This window comes from Macrobrachium nipponense, chromosome 26 (assembly GCF_015104395.2).
Source record: "Macrobrachium nipponense isolate FS-2020 chromosome 26, ASM1510439v2, whole genome shotgun sequence".
Lineage (NCBI taxonomy): Eukaryota > Metazoa > Arthropoda > Malacostraca > Decapoda > Palaemonidae > Macrobrachium > Macrobrachium nipponense.
In genome coordinates this window covers 38,322,236-38,349,365 of record NC_087215.1, presented here as the reverse complement: position 1 = coordinate 38,349,365, position 27,130 = coordinate 38,322,236, and the positions used below count along the sequence as shown (strand labels likewise).

The 27,130-nt window shown below is 43.2% G+C and overlaps 1 protein-coding gene across 1 annotated transcript in view; it reads left to right on the top strand.

Annotated features, from left to right (window-relative positions):
• Nucleotides 1–27,130, top strand: part of LOC135200191 (FERM, ARHGEF and pleckstrin domain-containing protein 1-like) — a 739,864-nt gene that overhangs the window by 622,456 nt on the left and 90,278 nt on the right. The window contains 2 exon segments of the mRNA XM_064228579.1: nt 13,930–14,101; nt 19,030–19,163. Of these exon segments, the coding sequence (XP_064084649.1) occupies nt 13,930–14,101; nt 19,030–19,163 (306 nt within the window).

Below are 27,130 nucleotides of genomic sequence, written 5' to 3'. Positions count from 1 at the left end.
AGAGGCTACAGGGCGGCTTTAAGTTTGGTGTTACGTCTTAAAGGTATCGGCATCTCCTCTTCCTGGGAACTTTCCCTGCTAGTCAAGGGGTTTGAGCAGTCGAGTTCTCTTAGAGAGCTCAAGCCTCCGACGTGTGATGTTTCCTTGGTTCTCAAGAGCTTCACTAAGAGTCCATATGAGCCCTTGCATCACTCATCTGACAGGAACCTGATGCTCAAGACAGTTTTCCTTCTGGCCTTGGCATCTTCCAAGAGGGTAGGAGAGCTCCACGGTCTGAGCTATGAGGTGAAGCACACCAGGGGTTGGGGGTCGATGTCCTTTGAATTTGTCCCAGAATTCGTGGCCAAGACCCAAAATCCCTCTGTGCATGATGACAGGTTCACTTCGTTTTCCATTCCATCACTGAATGACTTTGTGGGTGGTGATGCTCAAGAGCTTTTGTTGTGCCCTGTCCAGGGCCTGTGTTGCTATCTTAAAAGGACTCTGCACCTTAGACCAAGCTGCTGCAGACTTTTTTGTTAGCACAGGACATACAAAGAAAGAGGTGTCTAAGAATACTATCTGTTTTTGGATACAGGAAGCCATCAGACAGGCATACTTGACTCTTGATGATTCCACCACCATGTCTGTGCAGGCTAGAGCGCTTGACGTTAGGGGTATTGGTCCCTCTCTGGCTTTCAAAAAGAACTTGGCTGTACATAGAGTGCTGAGCGCTGGTACTTGGTTACGCAGTCCACATTCATCTCCTTCTATCTTAAGGATGTTTCCCACATATCTGTGGACATGTTTTCCCTGGGCCCTCTGGTGGCTGCCCAACAGGTTGTGTAACTCATCATTGCCCTTAACAGGGCACCTTTGTATCTTACCTAAGATTGTCTGGATTAGAGAATGAATGAGTTGACAGCTCTCCTTCTTTCTTTTGTACCTATCCTTCTTCCTTCGGGTGGTTTAAGGAATAGACACGTCATTTGCTGGACTGGTCTGATACGGTGAGTAAGGTAGTCATACTGATAGTGTGGTCGTGTAATATACAAATATCTTACCCGCTATTCAGTAGAATATGCTCCGCTCCTTGGCAAGGAGGGGTTGGGAGTTATACAAATCCTGGTGTATTGGTTCGTTATTGGACAGTCAAAGTTTCTCTTTGGTTCCCTATACAATGGTTCGCCCATATATCATTGTACGTCACTCAGGTTGTGAATGGTTAGATATCAATTTATCTAGCTTCTCAACGGGCTTCAGTCCCTCTCCAGAAATCATTTCTTCTGGAAGCTGGACTGATGGGTAGGCCCCAGCTGGTCTAGGATGTTATATACCTCCCTCCAAGTATGAGTCTATCCTATTGTTAAGACCGAAGGTTTGTTCGCCTATGAACAAATGACAAATTGTTCATATACGAAACAAACCTTCGGTCTTAACATTAGGATTTACTAGTGCCAAGCTGGAAACTGGTAGAATTAAATTAAACTTGTGCAATCCAGGAACTATTGGCATTTATACCAGGTCACGGGGCATGTATACCCAGAATGCCCTCGCCGTCGTGTGACCGACCCGCCAGTTATCTTTCTACCACCTTTAAGATAGGACGTGTTCTCTGTCTATCTGTTTAAAGCCGGTTTTAGTTTGCCCGTTTTTTATCCATTTCAATTTCTTTTTTCTTATTTATTCTCTTTTTCTGAGTGAGCTCAGTGTGGTGTGAGCTGTAAGAGTGTGTAAGTGGAGAGATGGAGTGTTTTGCATCGCTGTCGGGATCTTCTTCCGTTTCGAAGACGAGACAAAGGAAATGCCCTGGAGTCAGTGGCTTTCCTTGTTCAAGATTCCTAACTTCGGTGTCGATGGATCCTCATCCAACGTGTAGTAGGTGCAGGGAAAATTCATGTACAATTACTAATCCTTGTTCTGTTTGTCATGGTTGGTCGGTGGAACAGTGGAGGAAGTTTTATGACAAAGGCCAGTACAAAAGAAAGGAGTCGACGCCATCTTTGGGTGACCAAGCGTCGCCGGCTTCTTTTGTATCGGCAATACACCAGACTGCTCCACATGTTTTGCCACTGGCCTTTGATTTGTCCCATACCCCTTCAGTTTCTCCTGTGGTTCATTTTCGGAAACGCCCGGAGAGGTTTTGGGTAATTTGATGCATAATTTCCCAGCAGCAAGGGTGCCGGCTCCCGATTCGAACAGGATGGAGGGTACGTGGGCGGCGCTAGGCCTTCCAGGCATACCAACCATGGAAGGTTTGCTGTCGCATTATATGGCGTCACGGTTCCAGCAGAATCTGGCAGTGCTGAATATTCCTCATCCCCCAGGTTTGCACTTTATGGGAAATAATGTCGCGGCTACGCCAACAACTTCTTTGGTTACGACGATGCAGAATGTTGGGGGTGGTTTTGCTGCAAACGCAGGGATGCCAGCAGCAGCAGCCCAATTTCTACCTACAAGATTGGTGACGCCACAACCGATGTCACACACCTACATGGCAGACGAGATGACGTCACAGCTGACTGATTCTCAGTCTTCTTCGCTGCCTCCGGACTCAAATACGCTTTCTGACTCGGTAGTACACACTGTAATGAAGAAATTAAAGGATTTTGCGACGGTTTCTCGGGCCAAGAGGAGAAGAGTGAATTCTTCTTCTTCGGACCAGGACGGCCACATCCCAGTCAGCAAAAAAGGCAGAAAGTCAGTGGCTGGTAAGCTCAAAGCTAGTGGTCGAAGCCGCTTACAAGAGTCCAAACGAGTGAGTGAGTTGGCGGCCGATGGGATAACAGCCGACGCGGAGTTGCCAGTAGCGGCTATAAAGAGTCAAAGAAAATCTACAGTGTCGTTGGCAAAAAGTGCAGCAAAGGATAGAGCACAGATACCAGTTTCGCCTGTAAGACCGTTTAAAATACGGAGGAAAGATTATAAGGCTCCTATTAAGGGGTCGAAAAATAGCGAGTTGGCAACCTTGTCTGATACGTTGGTGGAAGGCGTTGTTCGCCTAAATGAACGATCAAGGCCTAATTCTCCAATGGTCGTTGGTGACGATACTAATCGTCATGAAGAGGAAGTGAATTCGGTTTTGAGAGAGCCCTCATCTTGGAGATATAGGCGAGATTCTCGCTCTAGATCCGCAAGCAGAGAAGGAGTGAGCCGGTCTCGTTCTCCTGCTGACTGTTCAGGATCGAGCTGTCGGCGGTCAGCGGGATCAAAGAAGCAGCAGCCGTAGGGGCAGATGGCCACAAAGCACCCGGACGGTTGTCAGGGGATAGGAGTGAGGTAGTGTCTCCCATGGCAGAGCACAGTACGCTAGAATCGGAGGAAGGAGAGAACCAAGAGTTTCTGGCTTCGTATGCCGAGGTGATTGATTTGATTTGTCAATTCAATAACCTTTCGGAGAGAACGGAAACACCTGCCAGTATGCTTCCTCCGGGGATTGACATGGCGTTTGGTGCGAAAAAGGATACCAAGGTGTCGTTTGAGTTGCCTTGTTCGAATCATGCAGAGTCCGTTTTACAACACGTAAATGCACAGATTGTGGGAAGGGATAATTCCTTAAGATTGAATAGATTGTTTAAGTTTATCACCCCTCCAATGATGAAACATAAAAAATATTATATGACATCGATGGTTCCTTTACTGGCTAGACAAATTAACCCAAATGTGGTAAGGTTAAGGCCTGGATTAACCTTAGATCAAGTGAAAATGGAATGCCCTTCGATGACTTGCCAAGAGGCTGCTACATTAGAAGTGACAGCTTCTTCTGTCTTTCAGACTGCTTCTTGGTTGGATCTTTGGTCGACAGCAGTTGCAAAGATTGTATCCTCAGAAGTGACGAGGAAGGCAGTGGATGAATCAATGTTCATTAGATTGCTACAATCAGGTGCCAAAGCAATTGCATACTTGACCAATTTAAGTGCCAATGTTTGGGCAAATATCCTTTTAATGAGGAGGGATGCAGCTTTGGCCAGGCTAAGTAGCACTGTTGATTTGGATTCCCTGCTAGCAATGAGGAATGGGAATATTTTAGAGTTGCAATTGCTGTTACCAGAGGCCATACTAGAAGAGGCCATAGATAGGAGAAGGATGGACACTAACGATAGGTTGGTACAGCAGGCAGTCAGGAAAACATCTAGCAGTCAGGCTAATCCTATGGAAGTAAGGCAACAACAAATCCCTCGGAAGAAGCCAGTGAGGCATAATATCCCTAATAGGGCAACAATGTCCTCTTCCCCAAAGATATTGACTCATCGGCCCTTTCACAATAGAAGTAACAGAGGAAGGGGGATTAGGGGAAGAGGAAGGGGCTCGAGACGATAGAAAAGGCGCCTCTCATCACTCGGCCACACCAGTGGGGGGTTGCCTGGCAAATCACCGGAAGGTGTGGCAGGAACTGGGAGCAGAGCAGTGGGTGGTGGAGGTTCTCAGACTCGGGTATTTGATTCCGTTTGAAGTATCCCCACCCCTGACAGAACAGCCATTGCTTCACCTCGCTTATGCTCAAGAACCTCAGAAGGCTTTTATTCTGCAAGAGGAAGTGAAGAAGATGATGGAAAAAGGGGCTGTGGAACAAGTATCCATGCCGTCAAAGGGGTTTTACAGCAGGATTTTCCTGGTACCCAAAGCCAGTGGGGACTGGAGGACAGTAACAGACCAGAGAGTAGAGAAATGCAAACAAGTGGTGAAGGCCTTTCTAGAAAAACAAACACAGCCAGCAAAACAGTGGCACGTAGTACTGGGAGTTCTAACTTCCTTGGAGAAGTTAGTACCACAAGGGAGGTTACACCTTTGGTCTCTACAATGGAGGATGAAGGAGTTCTGGTCGCCGATAGTAGATCACCCGTACGAGCAGATTCCTTTGTCGGCAGAAAGTGAGGAAAGACCTACTGTGGTGGGTGAAGGACAGCAATCTGACAGAGGGTGTTCCCCTCCAGCAACCCTCACCGGATCTCTTGCTGTTCTCAGATGCGTCACTAGAAGGTTGGGGAGCGTATATGGTGGAGCTGATGGTTTCAGCGAAATGGAGCGGCGAGGACAGGAAACTCCATATAAACGTGCTGGAGCTAAAAGCAGCATTTCTGGCACTACAGGAATTCCGGGAGAGGGTGCAGGGACATTCAGTGGTTTTGATGTCAGACAACACCACAGTAGTAGCTTACATAAACAAACAAGGAGGTCTAGTGTCTCGACAGTTACATATGATGACAGTTCAACTTCATCAGTGGGCTGTAGAGAACGTAGTGGACATCAGGGCCAGATATATTCCGGGAAAAAGAAACGTAGTGGCCGACAAGTTGAGCAGAAGGGATCAGATCCTGGGAATGGAGTTGTCCTTGCACCAACAAGTTGTGGACAGAATGCTCAGGTTGTGAGAAAGGCCGATCATAGACCTATTCGCAACCAGGTACAACAAGAAGTTAGGAGTGTATTGTTCGGTAGTCTTGGACGTAGAGGCAGTAGCAGAAGACGCTCTACAACACCCATGGGACAATCTGGACGTCTACGCATTTCCTCCTTTTTGTCTAATCTGTCAAGTTCTGAACAGGGTAATGCAGTCTCAGAACCTCAGAATGACTCTGGTAGCTCCGTTATGGCCAAAGGCGGAATGGTTTCCGGACCTCTTGGAACTCCTGATAGACTTACCAAGAGAGTTACCACCATGGAACAACCTGCTATGTCAGCCTCACGTGGAGAGGTACCACTGGTCGGTGAAGTCCCTATCACTTCACGGGTGGAGTCTGCTGAGTATCTCTTGCGAGCGTGAGGGTTTTCGCAAAAAGCAGCAGTGCATGTGGCAGGAAATATCAGAAAGTCATCGGCAGCAGTATACCAAGGGAAATGGTCAGCATACTGTGATTGGTGTCATAGAGGGAACTTGTCTCCACTCGGTACCACTATTCAGCAATTAGCAGACTTTCTGATATATCTCAGGACAGAAAGGCATATGTCTGTGTCTACGGTGAAGGGGTAGAGGGCGGCTCTAGCCTCGGTCTTACGCATGAAAGGCGTGGACATCTCATTTTCATGGGAGTTGGCCATGTTGATGAAGAGCTTTGAGCAGTCATGTTTACCAAAGGAACTGAAAGCCCCAGATTGGGATTTGACCATGTTACTGAGTAGTCTGACAAAACCCCTCTACGAACCACTAAGGCAGTCCACAGATAGGAGCCTGACCCTGAAGACAGTCTTCTTATTGGCCCTAGCTTCAACCAAAAAGGTGGGGGAGCTACATGGCCTGTCGTCTATGGTAAAGCACTCAAGAGGTTGGAAGTCAATGGCATTCGAGTTTGTGCCAGAATTCCTGGCCAAGACTCAAAACCCATCAGTAGTGGACGGCAGGTTTGACTCTTTTTCAATACCTTCTCTGGCTGATTTTGTAGATAATGACAAAGATGAGATGCTTCTGTGTCCCGTCAGGGTAACAAGAGAGTACTTAAGGAGGACAAGGCACCTCAGGCTGGGGTGCAGGAGGTTGTTCGCAAGTACAGGAAGGAACAAAAAGGAAGTGTCAAGGAATACAATATCGTTTTGGCTAAGAGAAATGATCAGGAGTGCCTACATGACAGAAGGCAAGGGATCAGATAGCCAGGAGAAGGCTAGGGCTCATGACATTAGGGGCTTGAGTGCTTCTTTGGCATTCAAGAAGAATATGTCTGTTTAGAGAATTCTGAAATCTGGTGTTTGGAAATGCCAAACGACTTTCACTTCCTTTTATTTAAAAGATGTTGCCCATAGATCCTTGGATACCTTTTTCTTGGGTCCAGTGGTGGCGGCCCAGCAAGTGGTATAGCTCATCCAGTACCCCTGGCAGGTCAGTTTGTGTCTAGTCTAAGATGAAGGTATGAAAGTAGAATGAATGGGATGACTGGTCTTTTTGTCTTTACTACTTTCTTTCTACTCCTTTACCTACGGGCAGTATGAAGGAGAGTACCATCATGAGCTGGAATGGACTAGATGCAGGTGAGGTGGTCAGCCATACTGTAAAGTTATGTTAGAGTATAGTATACTTTCCAGTAGCAACACACCCATCTCGGTAGTTGGAAGGGAGGGGTGATGGTAGATCTAGACACAAGGGACAAGAGTGGTTTATGAGAATAGGGGGTCCCCTATTTCCCCATAGTTTATAAACCATGGCATGATACCAGCACCCAGTGAGGGAAACCAATAGATCTCCTTATATCTTTGGTTCAAAGGTTATAGTCCTTTCTCTTAGAATTCTCCTAATATTCAGAAATGGATTTAGGTGGCAAACTCCCAGTCAGTTACAGACTTACCTCCCTCCAATAAGTAAGTCTATCCTAATGTTAAGACCGAAGGTTTGTTTCGTATATGAACAAATGACAAATTTGTAACTAATTTGTATTTTTCATAACTAACAAATCTGAGGTCTTAACAGTTAAAGGGCCCACCTCGAACCACCCCTCTAGCAGTTTAACTGGGTTAGAAGTATAACTGGCGGGTCAGTCACACGACGCGGAGGGCATTTTGGGCATACATGCCCCTTGACCTGGTATAAATGCCAATAGTCCCTGGATCGCACAAGTTTAATTTAATTCTACCGGTTTCCAGCTTAGCGCTAGTAAATCCTAATGTTAAGACCTCGGGTTTGTTAGTTATGAAAAATACAAATTAGTTACAAATTTGTCATTTTTCTAAGACAATTTGTATTTTTCATAGCTACAAACCTGAGGTCTTAACGTTATATTTTATAAAGTAAATTAGCTAAGAATTTTTTAGCTTATACTTTACTTGGTCTTTTTTTATCGTTTTTGTGAAATATGTCAAGATTATCTTTCAAGTGATGATCCCTTTTCAGTTTTGAATAATTTTTTGGACACTTAGAACATCCAGACAGATGAGATTGAATGGCATGCCTCTTCACCCATAGAGTTTAAGTAGCTGACATGGTCTGGTGAAGTGAAAGTCTAAAGTTAAGCTCAGTTTCCTAGTGCTGGGTCCAATTTTAAGAGTCTGACCACCCTCAAGTCACTAGGAGCATTGTGTATATCAGAGTAAAACTTCAGGCTTTAGGGTTGCCTGCTAGATAGGGAAACATCTGTCCTTTAAATATAGTAGCTTTGTGGTTGGAAGGAGGAAATTAGCTGGACAACTTTTATTAGCTGATGTCCATGATGAAAATATTTCTTACAAATGTTGATTATTACTGCATGGAAATAGAAAACTTTAAATTAAATTTGATTTAATTTGAAAATTGATTAAATTTGAAAACAGTGAAGTATTTTGATTAGCATATTTGTCCTTGCAATGAACAATATCCCAACTCAATTACCAAGTATAATTAGAAGTATGTAATATGGGTGACCTTACCATATTAGCCACTGCCTCAGACCTGTGACAAACCACTATATTTTTAACAATGCCATCACATAAGCAGGTTTACAGTTCTATGCAAAAAAATAAAGTAGTCATGTTGTGTAAAGATATAAGATAGAAAAAGAATACAATACCTATATGCTAAACTGTAAAGCTGGAAAGCATCACTTTAAAGTAACTACTCTTATGGTCCCCTAGGAGTACATAAGAAAGACCAAACAATATCAAAGAACTCTCATAGATGGTCTTGCCCAGAATACTAGTACTTTTGATGTGACAAATTGATAATGTATTAAAGGACTCAAGGTAGGAGAGTTTTGTCTCTTGCCTTAAGCAATTACCATGGTTTCCCCTATTCACCCTTCTCAAACAGATATGGCAATAGCTTTTAGGTCAGCCATTTTTCCCCATTACTGTCTGGTTTGTGAAAACACCCAAACACCACTTGTTGCTCTCCAGAATATTTCAGAATATTTCTAAATTTATATATATATATATAGATATATATATATATATATATATATATATATATATATATATATATAAGCGAATACCACAGGAAAATGATAGTCCAGAAATCCAAGCGGTTTCGTCTTTATTCAGACATCGTCAAGGAGCTACTGAATAAAGACGAAAGCGCTTGGATTTCTGACTATCATTTTCCCGTGGTATTCGCTTATTTATGAAGTCACGTGCATCTACTGTGATTTTTTCTTTTTACATATATATATAATATTAATAATATAGATATATAATATATATATATATCATACATATATAGATATATATATATATATATATTATATATATATCTATATATATATATAGTAATTATGTATAATATATATATTAATTATATATATATATATATATATATATATATATATATATATATATATATATATATATATTTGTTCATACGTGAACAAACCTTCGGTCTTAACAATAAGATCATTTCTAGCACCTAGCTGGATCCGGTTAAATTGCAGATGAAAAACAAGGAATTTTGTGAGATCTGGCAGTGCATGCTTATATTGGGTGAGGAGTAGTCAAGGACCAAGCACACACACTACAGCGTTCAGTCTTTTTACCCGTTTCATTGTCCATTTTCACTTGTTTCTTTGCGTGTGTGTACACTTGTATTATGGCTTCTTGTGCTCCTTCTCGGCTTCGTCAACATGTGTGCCTGGGTACTCGAGGTTTCCTGTGTTCTCGTTTGTTTACTTCTTCAGGAACAGATCCTCACAGAATTTGTAGTAGGTGTCATTCTAACCTTTGTACCATAACGAATCTCTCCACGGAATGTCGTGCCTGGCCTAGAGAGCAGTGTAAGTTATTTTATAGGAAGAGGGAGCATCCTAGAGTTTCTACCCTTCCTTCGTGGGAGGGATTTTCTTCTCCTCTTCGCAATACTTCGTCTCCTGCTGCAGTCACACCCTATGCAAGTGTTGTGCCTTTGTCTCCTTCCTTTTCTTCCATCGACTGGGAGGCCCTCAGGCTGATTTATTATGTAATGTCGCCCCGTCTTCCTCGGGAGTTAATTTAATTTCCAAGAGGGAGGAGACTTTTTCATCGGTTTCTTTCGTTTCAGAGTCAGAGGCGTCCAAAATGGTGGCGCTCTTGGGCTACAGGGTTTGCTGACGCACTTCTTGGATGCTCGCCTCCAGCCCCCCTCAGGCTGCCCAGGCTCTCCCCCCTCCTCCTGGCCTCGTCTTCGTGATAGCTGAGGTCAGCCATATTGTATTGCTCTGCCAGTGACGATTGCTGCTTCTTCGAGTCAGAGGGAAGCTGTGGCGTCAGTGCCGCTGGTGACATCACAGAGTCAGCCATTTTGTATCCCTTTGCCTGTGGGGTCTGCTTCCTCCTCAGATCGAGGGGAAGCCATGACGTTACTTCCGTAGTTGACGTCACTCCCAGTTTCCTCCACTGCGCTGCCTCGCTCATCTGTCTCGTCATTGTTTGCTCCCGTGATGTCATCACTGCCATCCAGTTCACTGCATCTCCCTTCCATGTGCTCCGTGATGTCATCACTGCCATCCAGTTCACTGCATCTCCCTTCCATGTCATCAGCTCCCTCTCTTGCTAATCCGTCTGAGGCTTTATGCCAGGCAGTTCTTAAGAGATTGGACTTTGTTTCAGAAGATAGGTTTGCTACCATGTCAACTGGGAGGACTGGAAGCAAGTGTGTTGCATCGCCCTGCCTCCTGTGAGGAGATTGTGTAAGGAGTAGTGCTGACTTCCGTAAGGAGTAGTGCTGACTTCCTTCACTTCTCTCCCATCTCCACCGCATCGGCGTATCAAGCGTTGGAAGGTTAAGGACTTTGCCTTTTCTTCGTCTGCAAGAGAGGAGCAGCACACCCATGTTCCTGCGAGTGTTGGTGTTCCTGAGAGTGTTAGTGTTTCATCCCCTGTGCGATCTACAGTAGCTGCTTCATCCTCTGCATCGAGTCATGAATGTGTTGCAATCACCCATGTTCATGCACTTGTTGCAAATTCTTCCGCTTCTCCAACACCAGGGTCTATTCGTCGCCATAAGGATCTCAAGGCGCCTGTCAAGAGATCGAAAGTTGTGAGCGCAGAAATAGTGTAGCAGGAGTTTTTCCCTGCCCCTCCCCTTGGTGCTTCCTGGGGTTCAACTCCGAGGGATTCTCGTTCTATTTAGAGTGTTTGAAACTCTTTACCATGCACGTACATGCGTCTGCCCCGCATGTGCACGTATGCAGCCATGTACGAGAGTCATCTATTGTGAGTGTATGTAGCGATGTTCCTAGTGTTGTGGTAGGTTCATCACAGGGGTTAGCGCTTGGATCCAGCCCAGACAGGTTGGTTGGCATTTCGGGCTGTTTGGCTGCTGGCTCTTCTGTTGGTCTACACGAGGAAGGTGCATTGGATAAGCCTGCACATTCTTCTTGACATCAGTCTCTGTTGCCAGAGCAGGAGGAGGGAGACGCAAGAGTTTTTGTCCATTACCAAAGTTGTCGATCTCATTTGTGGGTTCAACAATTTGGAGAGTAGGACTCAGGATCGGTCGTCTTTCACTCCTTCCAGCTCAGAAGTCTTGCTGGGAGCTACGTTAGATCCCAAGTCATTGTTTCAACTTCCCTTATTGGGGCATGTCCAGTCGGTCTTGCATAAGGTAAACGCCCGTTTCAGATCGGGATGGGTTGCTTTGCTCAAGGGGCTCTGCCAAGTTGCTTCCCCACTTCTCACGAGGCATAGGAAGTACTATGCTACAAACTCTGCCTACTTGATGTCACGTCATCTTAACCCAGACATCATTCGTCTGAAGCCAGGATTGACTTTGGAGCAGGTGAGGTCGGTGGCCCTGCTTTTGTCTCCGCAGGATGCCTCAGCTTGGAGTCTACGACTGCCTCCATGTTGCAGACAGTTTCTTGGGTGGACTTCTGGTCAGTGGTCATTGCCAAGATAGCATCTGACAGGTCCCCAGAGGGGTGAGTGCTTCTTCTCTTGCCAGTTTGTTGCAGTTGGGGGCAAGGCATTCTCGTATCTTGCACACCTCAGCATCAATTTATGGGCTAATCTTCTCCTGATCAGAAGAGACGCAGATTCATCCAGGATAGAAAGATTGGTTGACCCTGAGTCCTTGCTGACATTGAGGAATAGGGATCTTTTGGAATCTCCATTTCTGTCGGACTGAGCTGGAGGACGTGAGAGATCAACGCCAAGCTGACACGAAGGACAGGTTAGTGCAGCAGGCTGTGTCAAAGTCAGAGTCTCGTCCACGGAGAAGTCCGGCGCCTCCTTCTCCTCCCCCTGCTTAGCAGCAGTCATGAAGATCATCGCCTGGTAGGCCATCAGGGCATTTCCATTCGTCCCAGCCTAGGTCGGAGGACCAACGTCCCTTTCGCTCACGCACTTTTAAGTCAACAAAGGGCCCCAGGGACAGAGGTAAAGGGAGTCGTCAGTAAGTTAGGCACCTTCCCTTCTCCTGTGCCATGGGTGGGGAGGTGCCTGGTGGGCCAGTGGGCGAAGTGGTAGAGTTATGGCGCAGAGAAGTGAGTAGTAGATGTCCTTCGGGTGGGGTATCTACTGCCATTTGACTTCTCTCCCCCACTCTGACAAGCCTCTGCTCAGGAGGATGTATCCCCTAGATTCTCTGAAGTTCTTTGCTCTTTGGGAGGAAGTGCAGAAGACGCTGGACAAGGATGCAACAGAGGAAGTGGTGCATCCATCTCCGGGGTTTTACAGTCTCATCTTCTTGGTGCCCAAGGCATCGGGAGGTTGGAGACCTGTAATTGACTTATCCACTTTGAATCATTTCATCAGGAAAACAAGGTTCAAGATGGAGACCCCGCTATCAGTGTTGGCAGCTGTGAGGGAAAGCGACTTCATGCTGTCAATAGATTTGAAGGACGAATATTTCCAGATCCCTGTTCATCCGTCGTCCATGAAGTTCTTTCGCTTCTCTCTCGGAGACAAGGTCTTCAAGTTCAAAATCCTGTGCTTCGGGCTGACCACAGCCCTTCATGTGTTCACAAGGGTCTTCTTTCTCATCTCAAGTTGGGCCCATGCTCAGGGGCATCAGTCCCTCTCTGGTAGATATTTCTGCTGGAGCTGGACTGGTAGGTAGGTCCCCAGCCGGTTTAGGTTGTCTGTACCTCCCTCCAAGTATAAGTCTATCCTATTGTTAAGACTGAAGGTTTGTTCACGTATGAACAAATGGCAAATTTTCTAACACAATTTGTATTTTTCATAGCTACAAACCTGAGGTCTTAACGTTGTACTGCCCACCTATAGCCGCCCCTCTGTCTTACTAAAGTACATCCTGGATTGGGAAAGACTGAAGGCTTTAGCGTGGGTGAGTGGTCCTTGACCACTTTTTACCCAACATCACACGCGTTGGCAGATCTCACAAGATTCCTTGCTTTTCATCTGCGATTTAACCGGATCCAGCTAGGCACTAAAAATTATCCTATTGTTAAGACCTCAGGTTTGTAGCTATGAAAAATACAAATTGTCTTAGAAAATTTGTAATAATATTTAATTATATATATATATATATATTATATATATATATATATATATATATAATATATATATATATATATATATATATAAATATATATATATATAACTATATATATATATATAATATATTATATCTATATATATATATATATATATAATATATACATATACACCTATATATATATAATAATATATAGTATATAGTATAATACACCCATAAATATATATATAACAGCACCCTTTATATTAATTGCATACTGCGCAGACATAATAATATATATATAATATTATATAATTATATATATATATAGATATGATATATATATAAAATTAAATTAATATATATATATATATATAATATATATTATATATATATATATATATATATAATATATATCTATATATATATATATATATATATATATATAATATATATGTTAATATATATCTATATATATATATATATATATATATAATGTGTGTGTGTGTGTGTGTATGTATATATATGTAAATATATGTGAATATATATATGTATATATATATATATTTATATATATATGGAGAGATTAGTCTTAAATATTCCTTGGAAACTGAAGATTAAAGGTAAATTTTTGTCATCTCTTTCAGAGTCGACTCCTTGCCAAATGGTCATGATAAGTCAGTATCTCCTGGTCGAGTTGGTGAAATGGAAGGTGAATCTAGAAAACGAAAGTACCCAAGTGATAAGGCATATTTTATTGCGAAGGAAATTTTAACAACTGAAAGAACATACAGAAAGGATTTAGAAGTTATACACACGGTATGGATGCATTTTTTATGTTATAAGAAAATGTTTAAGGCTTTTAAATTAATAAATTTGTATGGTTTTTCATTATTTAAATTTTTCTAATATGATAGTAGTAAGGAATAATATGATAAAGAATGGACAGTATAATAATATGAGTTCATCCATGTCCTCTTTGCTTCTTGTAGGTTTTACTTTATATTAATGTTTTGCCCTTCCAAATATTTCCTGATCTGGCGTCAGCATCTGCCTGTCTTTTGTATGGAACCTGCCAGTCCCGTAATGCTCCCCTTGATTATTTTTTTCAAATTTCTCACAATAACTATTCCTTACTGTGAACCACTTGAGCATACTACCTCTTGGATCCTAAGACCGTAAAGGGAACGTACACTCTTGTGGCCGAACCGTGAGGAGAACACTCCCCACGGTTCCCCCTGGTTGCCTCGCTCCTCCCAGTGTATCCCGAGGAAGTTGAAGGGACAGGTGAGGAAGATCTGATGCTCCTGCTCGGTCTGTTAGCAGAATTAGCAGACTGAGCGGGCCGTGAACAATCACCAACCCTCGGCAATGATCGGGTCACAGGTCTAGAGGAGTGTTCCCCCTGTGGAGAAGCACTCCTCCAAGGATGGTAGTGACACTCTCACGTCAGGGGAAGCACTACTCAACGCCTGGACTGTATGGTCACATTCGAGTGACTGTCGATTGGGCGAAGAATAACGTTCACCAGCATGATGAGAGCAGGTACCGTCCTCATGACACGTCACAGTCCCTGAGGAGGCCGAAACCTCTCGAGAAGACTGAACGGGTTACCTACTACCGGTCTCCCCACATGTATGGTCCAGTGGGACCGTCACATCAGCCCTGGGAGCCAAGCGATCACTACGTGAGCAATCATAGCCAAGGTGTAAGTCACCTGAGCATCTCACCCCTTCCCTCCGCACCATGCCAAAGTCGTAATGGTGAGCAGACTCAGCGTCACCAACTCTAGCTGCGCGCTCAAACGGTAGATGAGTGTGCACTAGGGGAAACTCGTGGATGAGAACCCGAGACGGTCCCAGTCCTAGAGGCAGAACCTCTAGGACTAGGTGCAGAAGTACAAGCCGTAGCGTGAACTTATGCGATTCCCGCCCTGCACACCCCTGGGTGTGGCGAGGCAGTTCCATTTCCTTCGGGAATGGGAGGACCAGCAAAAGGCCCATCTGTCTCACAAGAACAGTGAAATAGATCCTTAGAAGTCTTGGAATGTGACTTCTTAGGCAGGGGAGACAGCCTTCTTCTTCGGCGGGAGAACCTCGGTAGAAGAAGTGGAGGAGGCAGCAGACGACAAAGATGACAACACTTTTCGCTTCTTCGACTTCTTCGTCAGCTTCCTCAGAACAGCAGTCAGAGGCCCCATCCAGGGTGCCACTGGAGCGGCTGCCGAAACAGCAGGCTCCAAAGCAGTCTGGATCAGGGGCACCGATGCCACAGAAGCACTCGCACGGTCAGGAACAGGTACAGCAACAGGCATGGGAACGCGAGTTCGATTCTCGGCATTCCATTGAGGGGTAAGAGATGTGTATTTCTGGTGATAGAAGTTCACTCTCGACGTGGTTCGGAAGTCACGTAAAGCCGTTGATCCCATTGTTGAATAGCCATTGGTTCCATGTACTAATGTAAAAGCACCATACAGACTAACAGGCATGGGAACAGAGACAGGCAGAAGATCCAGTGAAGATAGTCTCTGGGGTTGATCATAATTGGCTGGGGGAGAGAGGACTGTGTAGCCCTGGAGGAGGAGGCAGAAAAGGTTCTGCCTTCGAAGTATGTGGCACCAACGACACAGCACAGAAGGAGAGATGGAGTGCAAAGCAAGTTGAACTTCACTCATCCCTGTTGCAAATTCCCAACTGAGGAGACAGACACACCTGAGGGAGCAAAAGTCGGGTTAGTGGTGGGAACTCCTGTTCCGTACGAAAGAGAAAGATCCCCTCTGGAGCGAACAGAAGCTCCCGAATACAGCCTCGGCTTGCATGCCTCCCTCCCCCCCCCCCCCCCCCCTCTTCTACACTCGACGAATCAAGCAAAGGAGCGGACAGAGACATTTCCCCTGAAGGGGAAACAGCGAGATGGAGAAGCTTACATAGAGGGAGAAAGGAAGATGAAGGGTTAGCCACCAATGGAGTCGACAGGGGCGTGTAGCCCTTTGACGAAGCCTTTGAAGACTTCCCCCAAGATCGCTTCCTCCCCTCGTATCTCTCCTACTGCCCTGCCAACCAAGAGATACAAGTACTATCAAGTATTATCCAAAGAACACTCGCCCTCGGCACTTCACACAGAGGATGTGAGAATCCACTTCCACTTTGGAGCAGAAACTACTGCACTTTCTGCCCCACCCTCCAGGGCAAATGCGTTGGGAAAAATGGAGGGTGATTTTTGGGTTTGCATGATAAAAAAAGGCAAACAACAAATCACAATCATACACAAAAGACGCACCAAAGAAAGGTCTCATAGATTCTTGACGACAGAGATGAGCAGAGAGCATGTCTGCACACAACGGCGGCTGAAAGCAAAGGGGGAATGTTTATGTCCGGTCGGGCGGGACTCCCGACTATTGGACTAGCAGTTACTGCCTAACTACCTGGTTTTTATTCTCTTACGACCGATTTCCAGCCTACGCTGAAAGTAATTCCCTATGTAAAGGACCAAGGGTTTGTATTACGTGTAGAAACAAACTTGTTTTGCTGTAATTATATTGCATTTATCATCATATTACAATATATGAGCATAGTGATGATGCGTCATTTGCATTCTGGTTTTGTTTACAGCCTTAAAGTAATCAGCTGATTGCATTTTACTGATATCATCAATGTTTTTGCTTGCCAAATGGAACTTAATTCAGAGACACATTCCTTTCGTAAATTATCAGAGCTAGGTTTAACAATGCCAATTCTATATCATGTTTTTCGCCTAAAAAGGGAAACTATTGTTTTGTTTACGTTTTGTAGCCATTCTCAAACAAACGCTAATAACAATACAATATTGAACAATAATTATCATATACAGTTATTGTTCATGTGACTGAATTGTTCTAAACAATTGCAAACAGCCTTGGCATGCTGCCTCACTTGATGTTTGTTGCATTTTGTTATAAAAGCATATGGGAACGTGAAAGTAGGATGTGTCCTAAAATCATTTAAAAAATGCCATTGATAATACCGAAGATGATTTGTATGATATCGACGATGAAGCCAAAGTCAAATCGCCAGAATCACTATGATTGTTGCACATGTGATCAATCTTGTGATATGCCTGAGAAACTTTTAATGAAAAAAGAATATTATGTTATCCTAAATGTTATTACTACTGTAATTACACTACCATTGAAATTTCTGAAAGGTCCCTGAAAGATAAAGGTTGCTGTGAGCGCAACCGTAACTCGATGCTTACATTTTCTCAGCTGGGATCGCATAGATATAAGTTTGTTTCATTGATTCAAGAATTATTTCTCAAATAGGCTATTTTTTACAAAGATATGCCATTAATATATAAGGTAAAAATGGTTTTACTACCTTTACTATCAGTTTATTTCTCTCTTGGTGTCTTTTTATAAATTTGCTCATAAATATGGTTTTAGTTCTTATCTTTTATGATAGTATGTCAGTTATAAATGTAATTTTGCAAAGAAAATTGCAAAGAAATATCATAAATTTACGTAAAAATTTTAAAACAAATATGCTCAGAATTTGTTACTAACTTTATTTCTTATCTGTTTTGATATTGTGCGAGGTATGATTATAATTTTACAAAATAGAATAAATTTACTAGAAAAATCATGTATAACTTCGTAAAGTTTACTACTGTCTTGTAAAAGAGGCCCCATAAGGGGTTGTAAATAGTCATTTTCATCTTCTCATGGAAGGTAGGGAAAATTTTTTAGAATTATTTTCTTACACTATGTGCATTTGCATATCTTCCTCTTTCCATTATTTATTTTTTTTCTTACATTAGCTGATGTCAAAGTTTTGCCGGCCTGGGGTGCTGCATATTGATTTATTACCACAGCTCCTAAGGGTAATAGTTGCCTTGCAAATTTTATACATGAACATTAATATTTTCTATGCACTCCAGACTTTGAATTTTAATGGTAATATACTTATTAATTTAAAGTTCAATTAATTAGCTTCTGATTAATTTCATCACATTTTGGAGTGGCTTGCAATGAAAATGTTGGTACAGTTTGTAAATATGAAGTGCCATTCAAAGAGCTGTTACAGTCGTACTGTAGCTTTTTCTCTAACTAGTAGAACAAACACGTTATCCGGCAGCTTTCGCGAGAAAGCCCTATTGTAGTAACCCTATTGTAGTACTGAATATTACTAGGTAAGCTGTGGAGGGTATAGTAGAGGTCAAGAAAATGGGAGACTGCCCTATGTTTTTCTTAAAACTGGGTATTTGCATAAGCTGTATGGTTGTTTATGACTGCCCATCCCCAGCCAGTTTTTAGTGACTGTTTGGTTCCCTTGACCATACAGCACTTGCTTATCAAATATTCCAACCTTCAGGACTATTAATTTCTTTCTCATTGTTGCCATGAGAACAAATACAATCTCTTTAGAGTACAAGAAGAAAATCTTTATGTACCTATGTCAAATGGCATTCTTGAATATTTTATCCTTAAGTTTTCATTTCACATTTTTGTTACATCAGCATTTTAATGAAAAGGTTATACCGTAAATATGATTGTCTTTATGGTCATGTTATTGAGTAGAAGAAATACATATTTTTGAATTGATGACCTTGGCAGTTATGATACTTGTTTTATTTTCATACTCAGCCTCTTTGTCAAGTCATGAAGTAGTGTATTTAATTAACCTGAAATTATTTCACTGTAAAAGTTTCCCTGTACCTAATTTTTTTTTCTGATAACAAAAAGAATACTGTTGATATTCCTTTTTCCACAGTGGTTGAGAGAAGAAGTCAGTAAAGAGGAAGGAATGCCAAGTGAGGTCCTGAGTCGACTCTTCACACTGATAGAACCAATCTATGAGTTTCATTTACAGTTTTTGAAAGAACTTGACAACCGGCTAGCACAGTGGTATGGGAACCTATATAGAATTGATTTTATTTTTTCTATATATTATTAATATGTACAGAAGTTTTAACTGACTGTTTTATGAAGATGATACATTTCCTTCCACAAGTTAGAACAAACTGATAAGTGCTTCACTTATGTTAGTGTTTCCTCTGAAAGTAATTGCAGTTCAACAGTACATTTTGCTTTTCTGTGTCTAAATAACCAAATTTCTTTTTTGTTTGATTTTATCTGTAGAATTATGGAAATACAAAAACCCATTGCTTTTTATTGCAAGATTATCCTTCAGCATGAGGTGAAATAGTTGTTGAACTTAAGTAACTTTTGTTCCGGCCATTGTACAGTGCAGACATGCTTCCATGTCTCTTGCCATGTGGTCACTGGGCTGGATTGGTAGCTTGCCACTTCTGCATTTGCACTGGCCTTTTTCTAAAAAAATTTTATTTCTACTATGTACTTGTTATATTTAATTTCTACACTTTATCTTGCTTTTTTTCTTGTTTTCCTGGAGAAGAAGCATAATCAAGGACAGTGTGGGGGACTTGGTTTTCCAGGTTGTCATTGACTCCATGTCCCTTTTATTGGTGGACCCAAATAAGTATTGCTCCTTTGGTAGGGTAAAGATTGTATGATCTTTGTCCAATTATGTGTGGGCATTGGTCCTCTACCAATTGAGAAATGATGAATTATATGATACTCCGCTGTTTTTCATCCTTAGAAGCCATAGTTTCTCTTGTCTTCAGCAAGGATGGGAATTCTCCAGTTGCAGTAACTCTTCCAGTAGCTGAATCTCTGGCAGATGTTTCCATGACTCTTGTTCCAGACCCCTTGGATGTGGAAGGTGAACTTCATTTTTGTCATCTTGGAGATCAGACAAAATCTCTCTCTCTCTCTCTCTCTCTCTCTCTCTCTCTCTCTCTCTCTCTCTCTCTCTCTCTCTCTCTCTCTCTCTCTCTCTCTCTCTCTCTCTCCTCACACCCATTGAGAACTTCAAGATACTTCATGAAGGACCTACACTCTTTGGATGGAGTACTGGCTCCTTTTTCTTTGTCTTAGGCTACACAGGAGGAGGGACCAAGAACATCCTTTCATCTCTGGCTTTGTGAAGTACCCAAAGAGTCTATGACTTCTCTTGGAAGGACTACAGCCCCTGTACTCATTTAAGGATACAAATAGTCAGGGTGTGAGACTGACCATAGCCCTTTCAGATGATTTTAGCAGTGCTTCTGGGCAGTGAGGGCAGTTGTTTGGGTTTTAGGCATTCCTTCCTTCATTTTATAAGAGGAATTGCCCACAGGCCATTAGTTTTTATATATACCCTACATTGGTTTCTCTACAGGTGGTGTAGGCACCAGGTCTGCCTGGACAAACTAGTATCTCACGTGAGCAGTTTAGCTTAGTGTATGTCGAGAGGATGAATACAGAATGACTAAACTTGCTCTTCCTTATATCCATTCTGGATGAGCATTTAGACCAAAGTATAAGCTGGGCTGAACTAGATACAAGTGTCTATACTTCAAGCATTCAGTCTTGGCACAGTGCCAAAGATATGTCTCCCCAGCTCTCACCTCTAATAAGGGGGGAGGAGCATAGGTAGACAGACCTGCTTGCTAAACCAATTTTGGGTTTGAAGGGTACATTGGCCTGGGGCCTACTGCTCTGATCGAGCTTCTCAACAAACTGAGAAGAAGGTACAGTAGTCATGGCCTCCCCTCCTAATGGCTAAGTCTCATATTATAAATATCTTCTGTTACATGGTACTGAATAATCTAATGGTACCATTGCCCAGTCAATAGACCAAACATTCATAAATCTAATCAAATAAAATCATATCTTATAAAAGGCAATGGTTTTTATTTCCCTAAGAAAAAATTATAAATTTTTTAAAATAGGTAATTCATATTTTTCTTAGATATACAAACCAAAGCTTATTATACAGTGACACCCACTACAACCATCCTGATTGATCCCTGCAGCCAAGGAAAAGTGGCAAGTATTTAAAGGTGAGTGAGGGGTATTCCCTGCCTCGCTCCCTCTACCACCAGTAAACTACCTCATTACCATGTTCAGTAACATTTCAGTTATGCTGAAGGGTTTCTCCTATTATAAAAGGCTCTGGTTTCTATATATGTGAAAATTCCAGATTTCTTTTAAAAATCTGATATTTTACATTGGTGTTCTGTTTAAATGAAGTTTATGGAACTTACCAGTGCGCCCCAACAAGTACAATGTGTCTTCATTTACATATGCCTTAAGATCACTAGCATATGCCAACAAATACAAACTCATCTTTTACCCATGATAGTAGATCTGAACTTGAGGCAGTTTTAAAACAAATGGATGTTGGTACTACTTGGAAAAGTCTCTCTCAGAGAAGGACTGCCTTGTAGAATTCATATGACTTCAGTGCGAAGTATCAATATTCTTTGTTGAAACCTTGCTATTAATAAGAGGGCTGCCAGAAAAATTTTCCCCATTGAATCTAAATTTCCTTTAAAGTGATTAATATTTTGGCCCACTTTCATAAACATTTTCCAGTTTGGTAAGTTGGACAAGTTTCATTAGTGGAACTGTGATTCACACTTGAAGTCAGTTGTTCTTCCAGACACCTAGCCCCATATGTTGAGTGGTGCACTTTAATAAGCAGCTGCCTAGACCCTGCTTGTAACTCAACCCTAGTTGGTTGCTCTAAACTTAATCAATTAGACTTTCTAACATTTTCCCCACTCCATTTTTCTCTACCTGTCATCAAGATTGACCATTTGTTAGAGACAGGCATTTAGATGAAAATTGCTTGAAATACTCTTGGAATGTGATGGATGGCATGCCTCCTCTTCCATAGAATTATAATTAGTGTAAACAATAGGATGCTAGGGTTTTTTCAGTAAAAATGCATTCTATGCATGTTGAACTGCAAGAATGCATTTGTATATTTCATTTACTGTATTTCCCAACATTGGAGATGTATTCCATTTTGAATTTTGAAATTTTGGGGAAATAAAAGAAATTGAAAAAAGTAAAACACCACTAACACCTACATTATCAGGACGTTGTGTGTTTAATGTACTGTCTGACTTAAAAAATGCAGCACCTTGGGACCACAGAAAATCCAGAAGGATAGAAATCACCCCTAAAAACCAGCTTGTGACGTAGGAAAAGTTGAGTCCTCAAGGAGTTACCCTTCCATGGTCTACCAGAGCTCCATGGTGACCAAACTAATGTCAAAGTATTCTCTTTTAGTGTGTCTTATGATCGGGCATTGTGTCGTAATTATAAACACTATAGCACATGATGGAGTATGTAAATGACTCCAGATAAGAGGGCACTTTCCCTTATCTTCAGTGTAGCTGGACCTAGCTTCCTACGTCAAAACCAACTAGAAGAAGAAGTGATTATTGTACATGGGCATCTGCCGTGTTGTCGACAAATGGACCAGCAAAAAGACCAGGAAGCCATTACTTTCTGCTGATTAGTGCAGGATGATCCCTTGCTTAAATCCCATGACTTTTCATCAGGGAAGTGTGAGGGTTTTGAGGATACAACAGCAACTATCGGAAAAAGGTTTTTCTTGCATCAAAACCTGTTTTTCATAGTGGTGTTGCTTGTTTCATTCTCAGTGAGCTTTACAAATAAATTGGCCAGTGAAGAAGGGCTTAATCTCTCAAATTTTAATTGCAACAACCTAAAGAAAAAACTTTCTGATCAGAGGTCAAGCCACGAGTTTCAAGCCCCATTCTTTATTCCAAATACCCCTCAGGTTTTGGTAACAAGAACAAAAATCTAAACATAAACTTATGGTTTTAGGGTAAAGTTCTATGGTGACTTACCTAAGCATGCTGGGTATGATTACAGGATTGTCATACCTTCCCCTGTGATTGTCAGCATACCCACCTGTTAGGCAGACCTCTGGTTTTCCGCTGCAGCACCTATGGGGTCAGGACTAGCCATACCACCTACTTATACATAGTGTAGTCAAACTTGTTTGAGGTCATGGCAATATTGTTTTAAGAATAGTGTCTCTGATGACTACCTTGTACATTCAGACACATCTTCGAAAGAGATATTTCTGAAGAAGGCCAACGTTGTACTTACTTTCCTAATATCATGTGACCTAGGAAAGGATTTTGGATTTGCCTTTTTAATGAGGGACACTCACGTTATTCTCAGCCTTTATAGAGAGTGGTTTATTTGTGTTAGGGTGTAGAAAAATCGAACCTTCTGGGATGTTTGCTGTGACATCTAGGTAAACCTAAAGTGATGCTAAATTGAGTTTTCTTATGAGAATAGATTTCCTTCTAAAGGATTCTCATTCTTCGCCAGGAACGATGGGCTAGAGTACAATAGTAATGGATGGTCACCTGTTTGCATGATGTATCGTCCCCCTTCTAAAAGAGCCTAATTCACTAATACGATCTCCCAATGCTAACGCAATCAAGAAGATCACCTCTTGCAGCATGTGAGTTGTGGTTGTATTGGGTCCGCTGAATTTAGGGGTTAATAGAAATCTAAGGACCTATTTCAGGAACCAAGTAATCAGAAGTCTTTTGGGAGCGGATGTTTGTAGTGCAGAACACTGCAGAAGGGAAGTGACAATTTCTATACTACTAAAGTCAATCATGAATCCATAAAACAAGGGTTCCTTTAATGCTACCTTGTATACCATGCTTGTAACCGCAAGGTGTTTGTCTTCAAAAAAGGTATATAAGAAAATTTAAAAGTGTTTCCATATAAATCTAAACTGGGATTTCAGTACAGATATATTCTAACCATATCTACCATACAGACTGGTATTGTCAGATAGATGGTGTCCATAGTTTGTGCACTAGGTACCTAGCAGTGTTGGGTGAGAAAGGAGGATGCGTAGACAACTCTCCGTCTTACTGTCTGGAATAGGACAGTAGACGGTAGAGAAATTGATCTCTTCACCCGTTGTTGGAGTAATGGGAACCAATGCTTGTTTTGCCAATGTAGAGCTATTAAGTAAGCTGGGTGTTTGTGATTCTCATATGTGGTGAACAGGTCCACTTCCAGTTGTGGAAGCATGCTGGTTATTGTTTGAAAAGAGTGATTGTCCAGCATCCATGCTGTTGAGGCTGTCGTTTTCCTTGATAGAGAGTCTGCTATTACATTGAGAGACCCTGTGAGGTGAATTGCAGACAAATGCCTCTTCCTTGCTTGCACTGCACCATCTGAAGGCTGGCTAGCATTATCATATTGAGAGGAGGTGAATGTGATCCCTACCTCTTGATGCAAGACATTGCAGTCATATTGTCTAGAACAAACAAAATGTGTGTCTCTTCTGGAGGTTCAAGTTTGTTGAGAGACAAAAAGACAGTCATGAGTTTCAGGAAATTGATATGACAATTCCTCAGGGTAGCTGACTGCCTCCTTATCCTCCCAATGTCTTCCCAACCTGTCAAAGAAGCATCTGTGTGTATTATCACTCATACAGAAGGAGGAGTTAGGGTGACCTGTTTTGTCAGAGAATCTTTCCAGGTCCAAGGCTGAAGTATCTCTCAACTTTTTTATTCTTTTGATGAGGTCAGTTGTGATCTGAGTTCTATACTGGATCTATTACTGATGCGAACTGCAGCAGGCCCATTGTGCATTTTAATTGCTGTCTGGAAATTCTGGGCTGTGCAAGGAATATTTTGAGGTCTTTCCTTATTCTGTTTTGAGTATTGTTTGGGAGAGACAACAGGCCGTGAAGAGTAACCCAACACAGTCCCAGTCACTGAAAGCGTTGATATGCTGCTGTTTGTCCTCCAGACTCCAAATGCTTGAGGCAGCCTAAATGAGCCCCCAACCTGCGAGGAAAGTGTCTGAAAACAGAAGGAAGTTCAGTGGGAGAGAACACAGAGGGACACCTTTCAACAGATTCTGGTCGCCCAACCACCAACGAAGGTCATCTCTCACTTCCAGAGACAGAGGAACCTTTAACAGGGGTGAGCCCCCCCCCCCCCCCCCCACCCCCCCCCCCCCCCCCCCCATGGGGACCAGAATTCCCCCGTCTCCATTGTAGAGACCGAAGATAAAGACACCCATGAGGGACCAGCTTCTCCAGGGAAGATAAAACTCCCAGAAGACCCTGCCACTGGTGAGCTGACTGATGTGGTTCCGACAGGAAGTCACGCACCTCCACTCGCAACTTCTCCAACCTCTTATCTGATGGGAAAACTCGATGACCATGCCCAGGTAGAGAATCCTTTGACTGGGTACAAGGTTTGACTTTCCTGGTTGACCACGATGCCCAGTTCCAGACAAAACTGAAGCAGGTGATCTTTGTCCTACAGCAGCTTTTCCCTGGAACCTGCCAAGACCAACCAATCGTCGAGGTACCTCAGCAAACGGATCCCCTGAGCATGGGCCCAACTTGAGACGAGAGAGAAGACCCTTTTGAATACTTGAGAGGCTGTGGTCAGCCCGAAGCATAGGACTTTGAACTCGAAGACCTTGTCTCGGAGAGAGAAGCGAAGGAACTTCCTGGGCGTGGATGAATATGGATCTGGAAGTATGCGTTTTCAAGTCCATTGACAGCATGAAGTCACCTTCCCTCACAGCTGCCAACACTGAACGCGGGGTCTCCATCTTGAACCTTGTCTTCCTGAGGACGTGATTCAAGGTGGATAAGTTGATCACAGGTTTCCAACCTCCTGAAGCCTTGGGCACCAAGATGTGACTATAAAACCCCGGAGACAGACGCACCACTTCCTCTATTGCATCCTTGTCCAGCATCTTCTGCACTTCCTCCCGAAAAGCCAAGAACTTCAGAGAATCTGGAGGATACGCCCTCCTGAGCTGCGGCTTGTCCGAGAGAGGAGGAGAGAAGTCAAATGGCAGTAGATACCCCACCCGAAGGATATCTACCACTCACTTCTCCGCCCCATAACTTTGCCACTTGGCCCAATGGCCCGCCAGGCACCCTCCCACCTGTGGCACAGGAGAGGGAGAGGTGCCTAACCTACTGATGACCTCCTTTACCTTTGCCCCTTGGGCCCCTTCTCGGCTTAAAGGAACGGGAGCGAAAGGGACGTTGGTCCTCTGGCCTAGGCTGTGATGAACGGGGAGGCCCTGCTGAAACCGAACGCCTCAAGGGCCTACCAGGCGGCGATCTTCGCGACTGCTGCTGGGCAGGAGGAGGAGGAGGAGCCGGATGTCTTTGAGGACGAGACTCCGACTTAGACACAGCCTGGTGCCCTAATCTGCCCTTGGTGTCAGTCTAGCGCCGGTCTATCACATCCTCCAGCTCAGTCTGAGGGAACAGAAATTGAGACTCCAACAGATCTCCATTCCTCAATGCCAGCAAGGGTCAACCGATTTTTCCATCCTGGATAAAGCCGCGTCTCTTCTAATCAGGAGAAGGTTAGCCCATAAATTAACACTGAGGTGAGCCATATGCGAAAACATCTTACCTCCGGACGGCAACAAACTGGCAAGAGAGGAAGCACTCACCAGCCCCTCTGGGGACCTGTCAGAAGCTATCTTGGCAATGATCGTAGACCAGAAATCCAGCCAAGAAACCATCTGCAACATGGGGGCTGCCGTAGATTCCAATGCTGAGGTATCCTGTGGAGACAAGGATGGAGCCACCGACCTCACTTGCTCCAAAGTCAAGCCCGGCTTCAGACGAATGACGTCCAGGTTAAGATGACGTGACATCAGAAAAGAGAGTTCGTAACATAGTAGTTCCTATGCCTCATGAGAGGCAGGGGTAGCAGCTTGGCAGAGCCCGGGTAGCAGCTTGGCAGAGCCCCTAGAGCGAAGCGAAGCGTTCCGATCTGAAACAGAGGAGTTAACCTTATGCAAGACCGACTGGACATGCCCCGACAAGGGAAGTTGAAACGATGACTTGGGATCCTGCGTAGCTCCCAGCAAGGCTTCCAAGCAGGAAGGAGTGTAAGATGACCGAGCCTGAGTCATACTCTCCAAACTGTTGAATCCATGAATGAGGTTGACAACTTCTGTAAAGA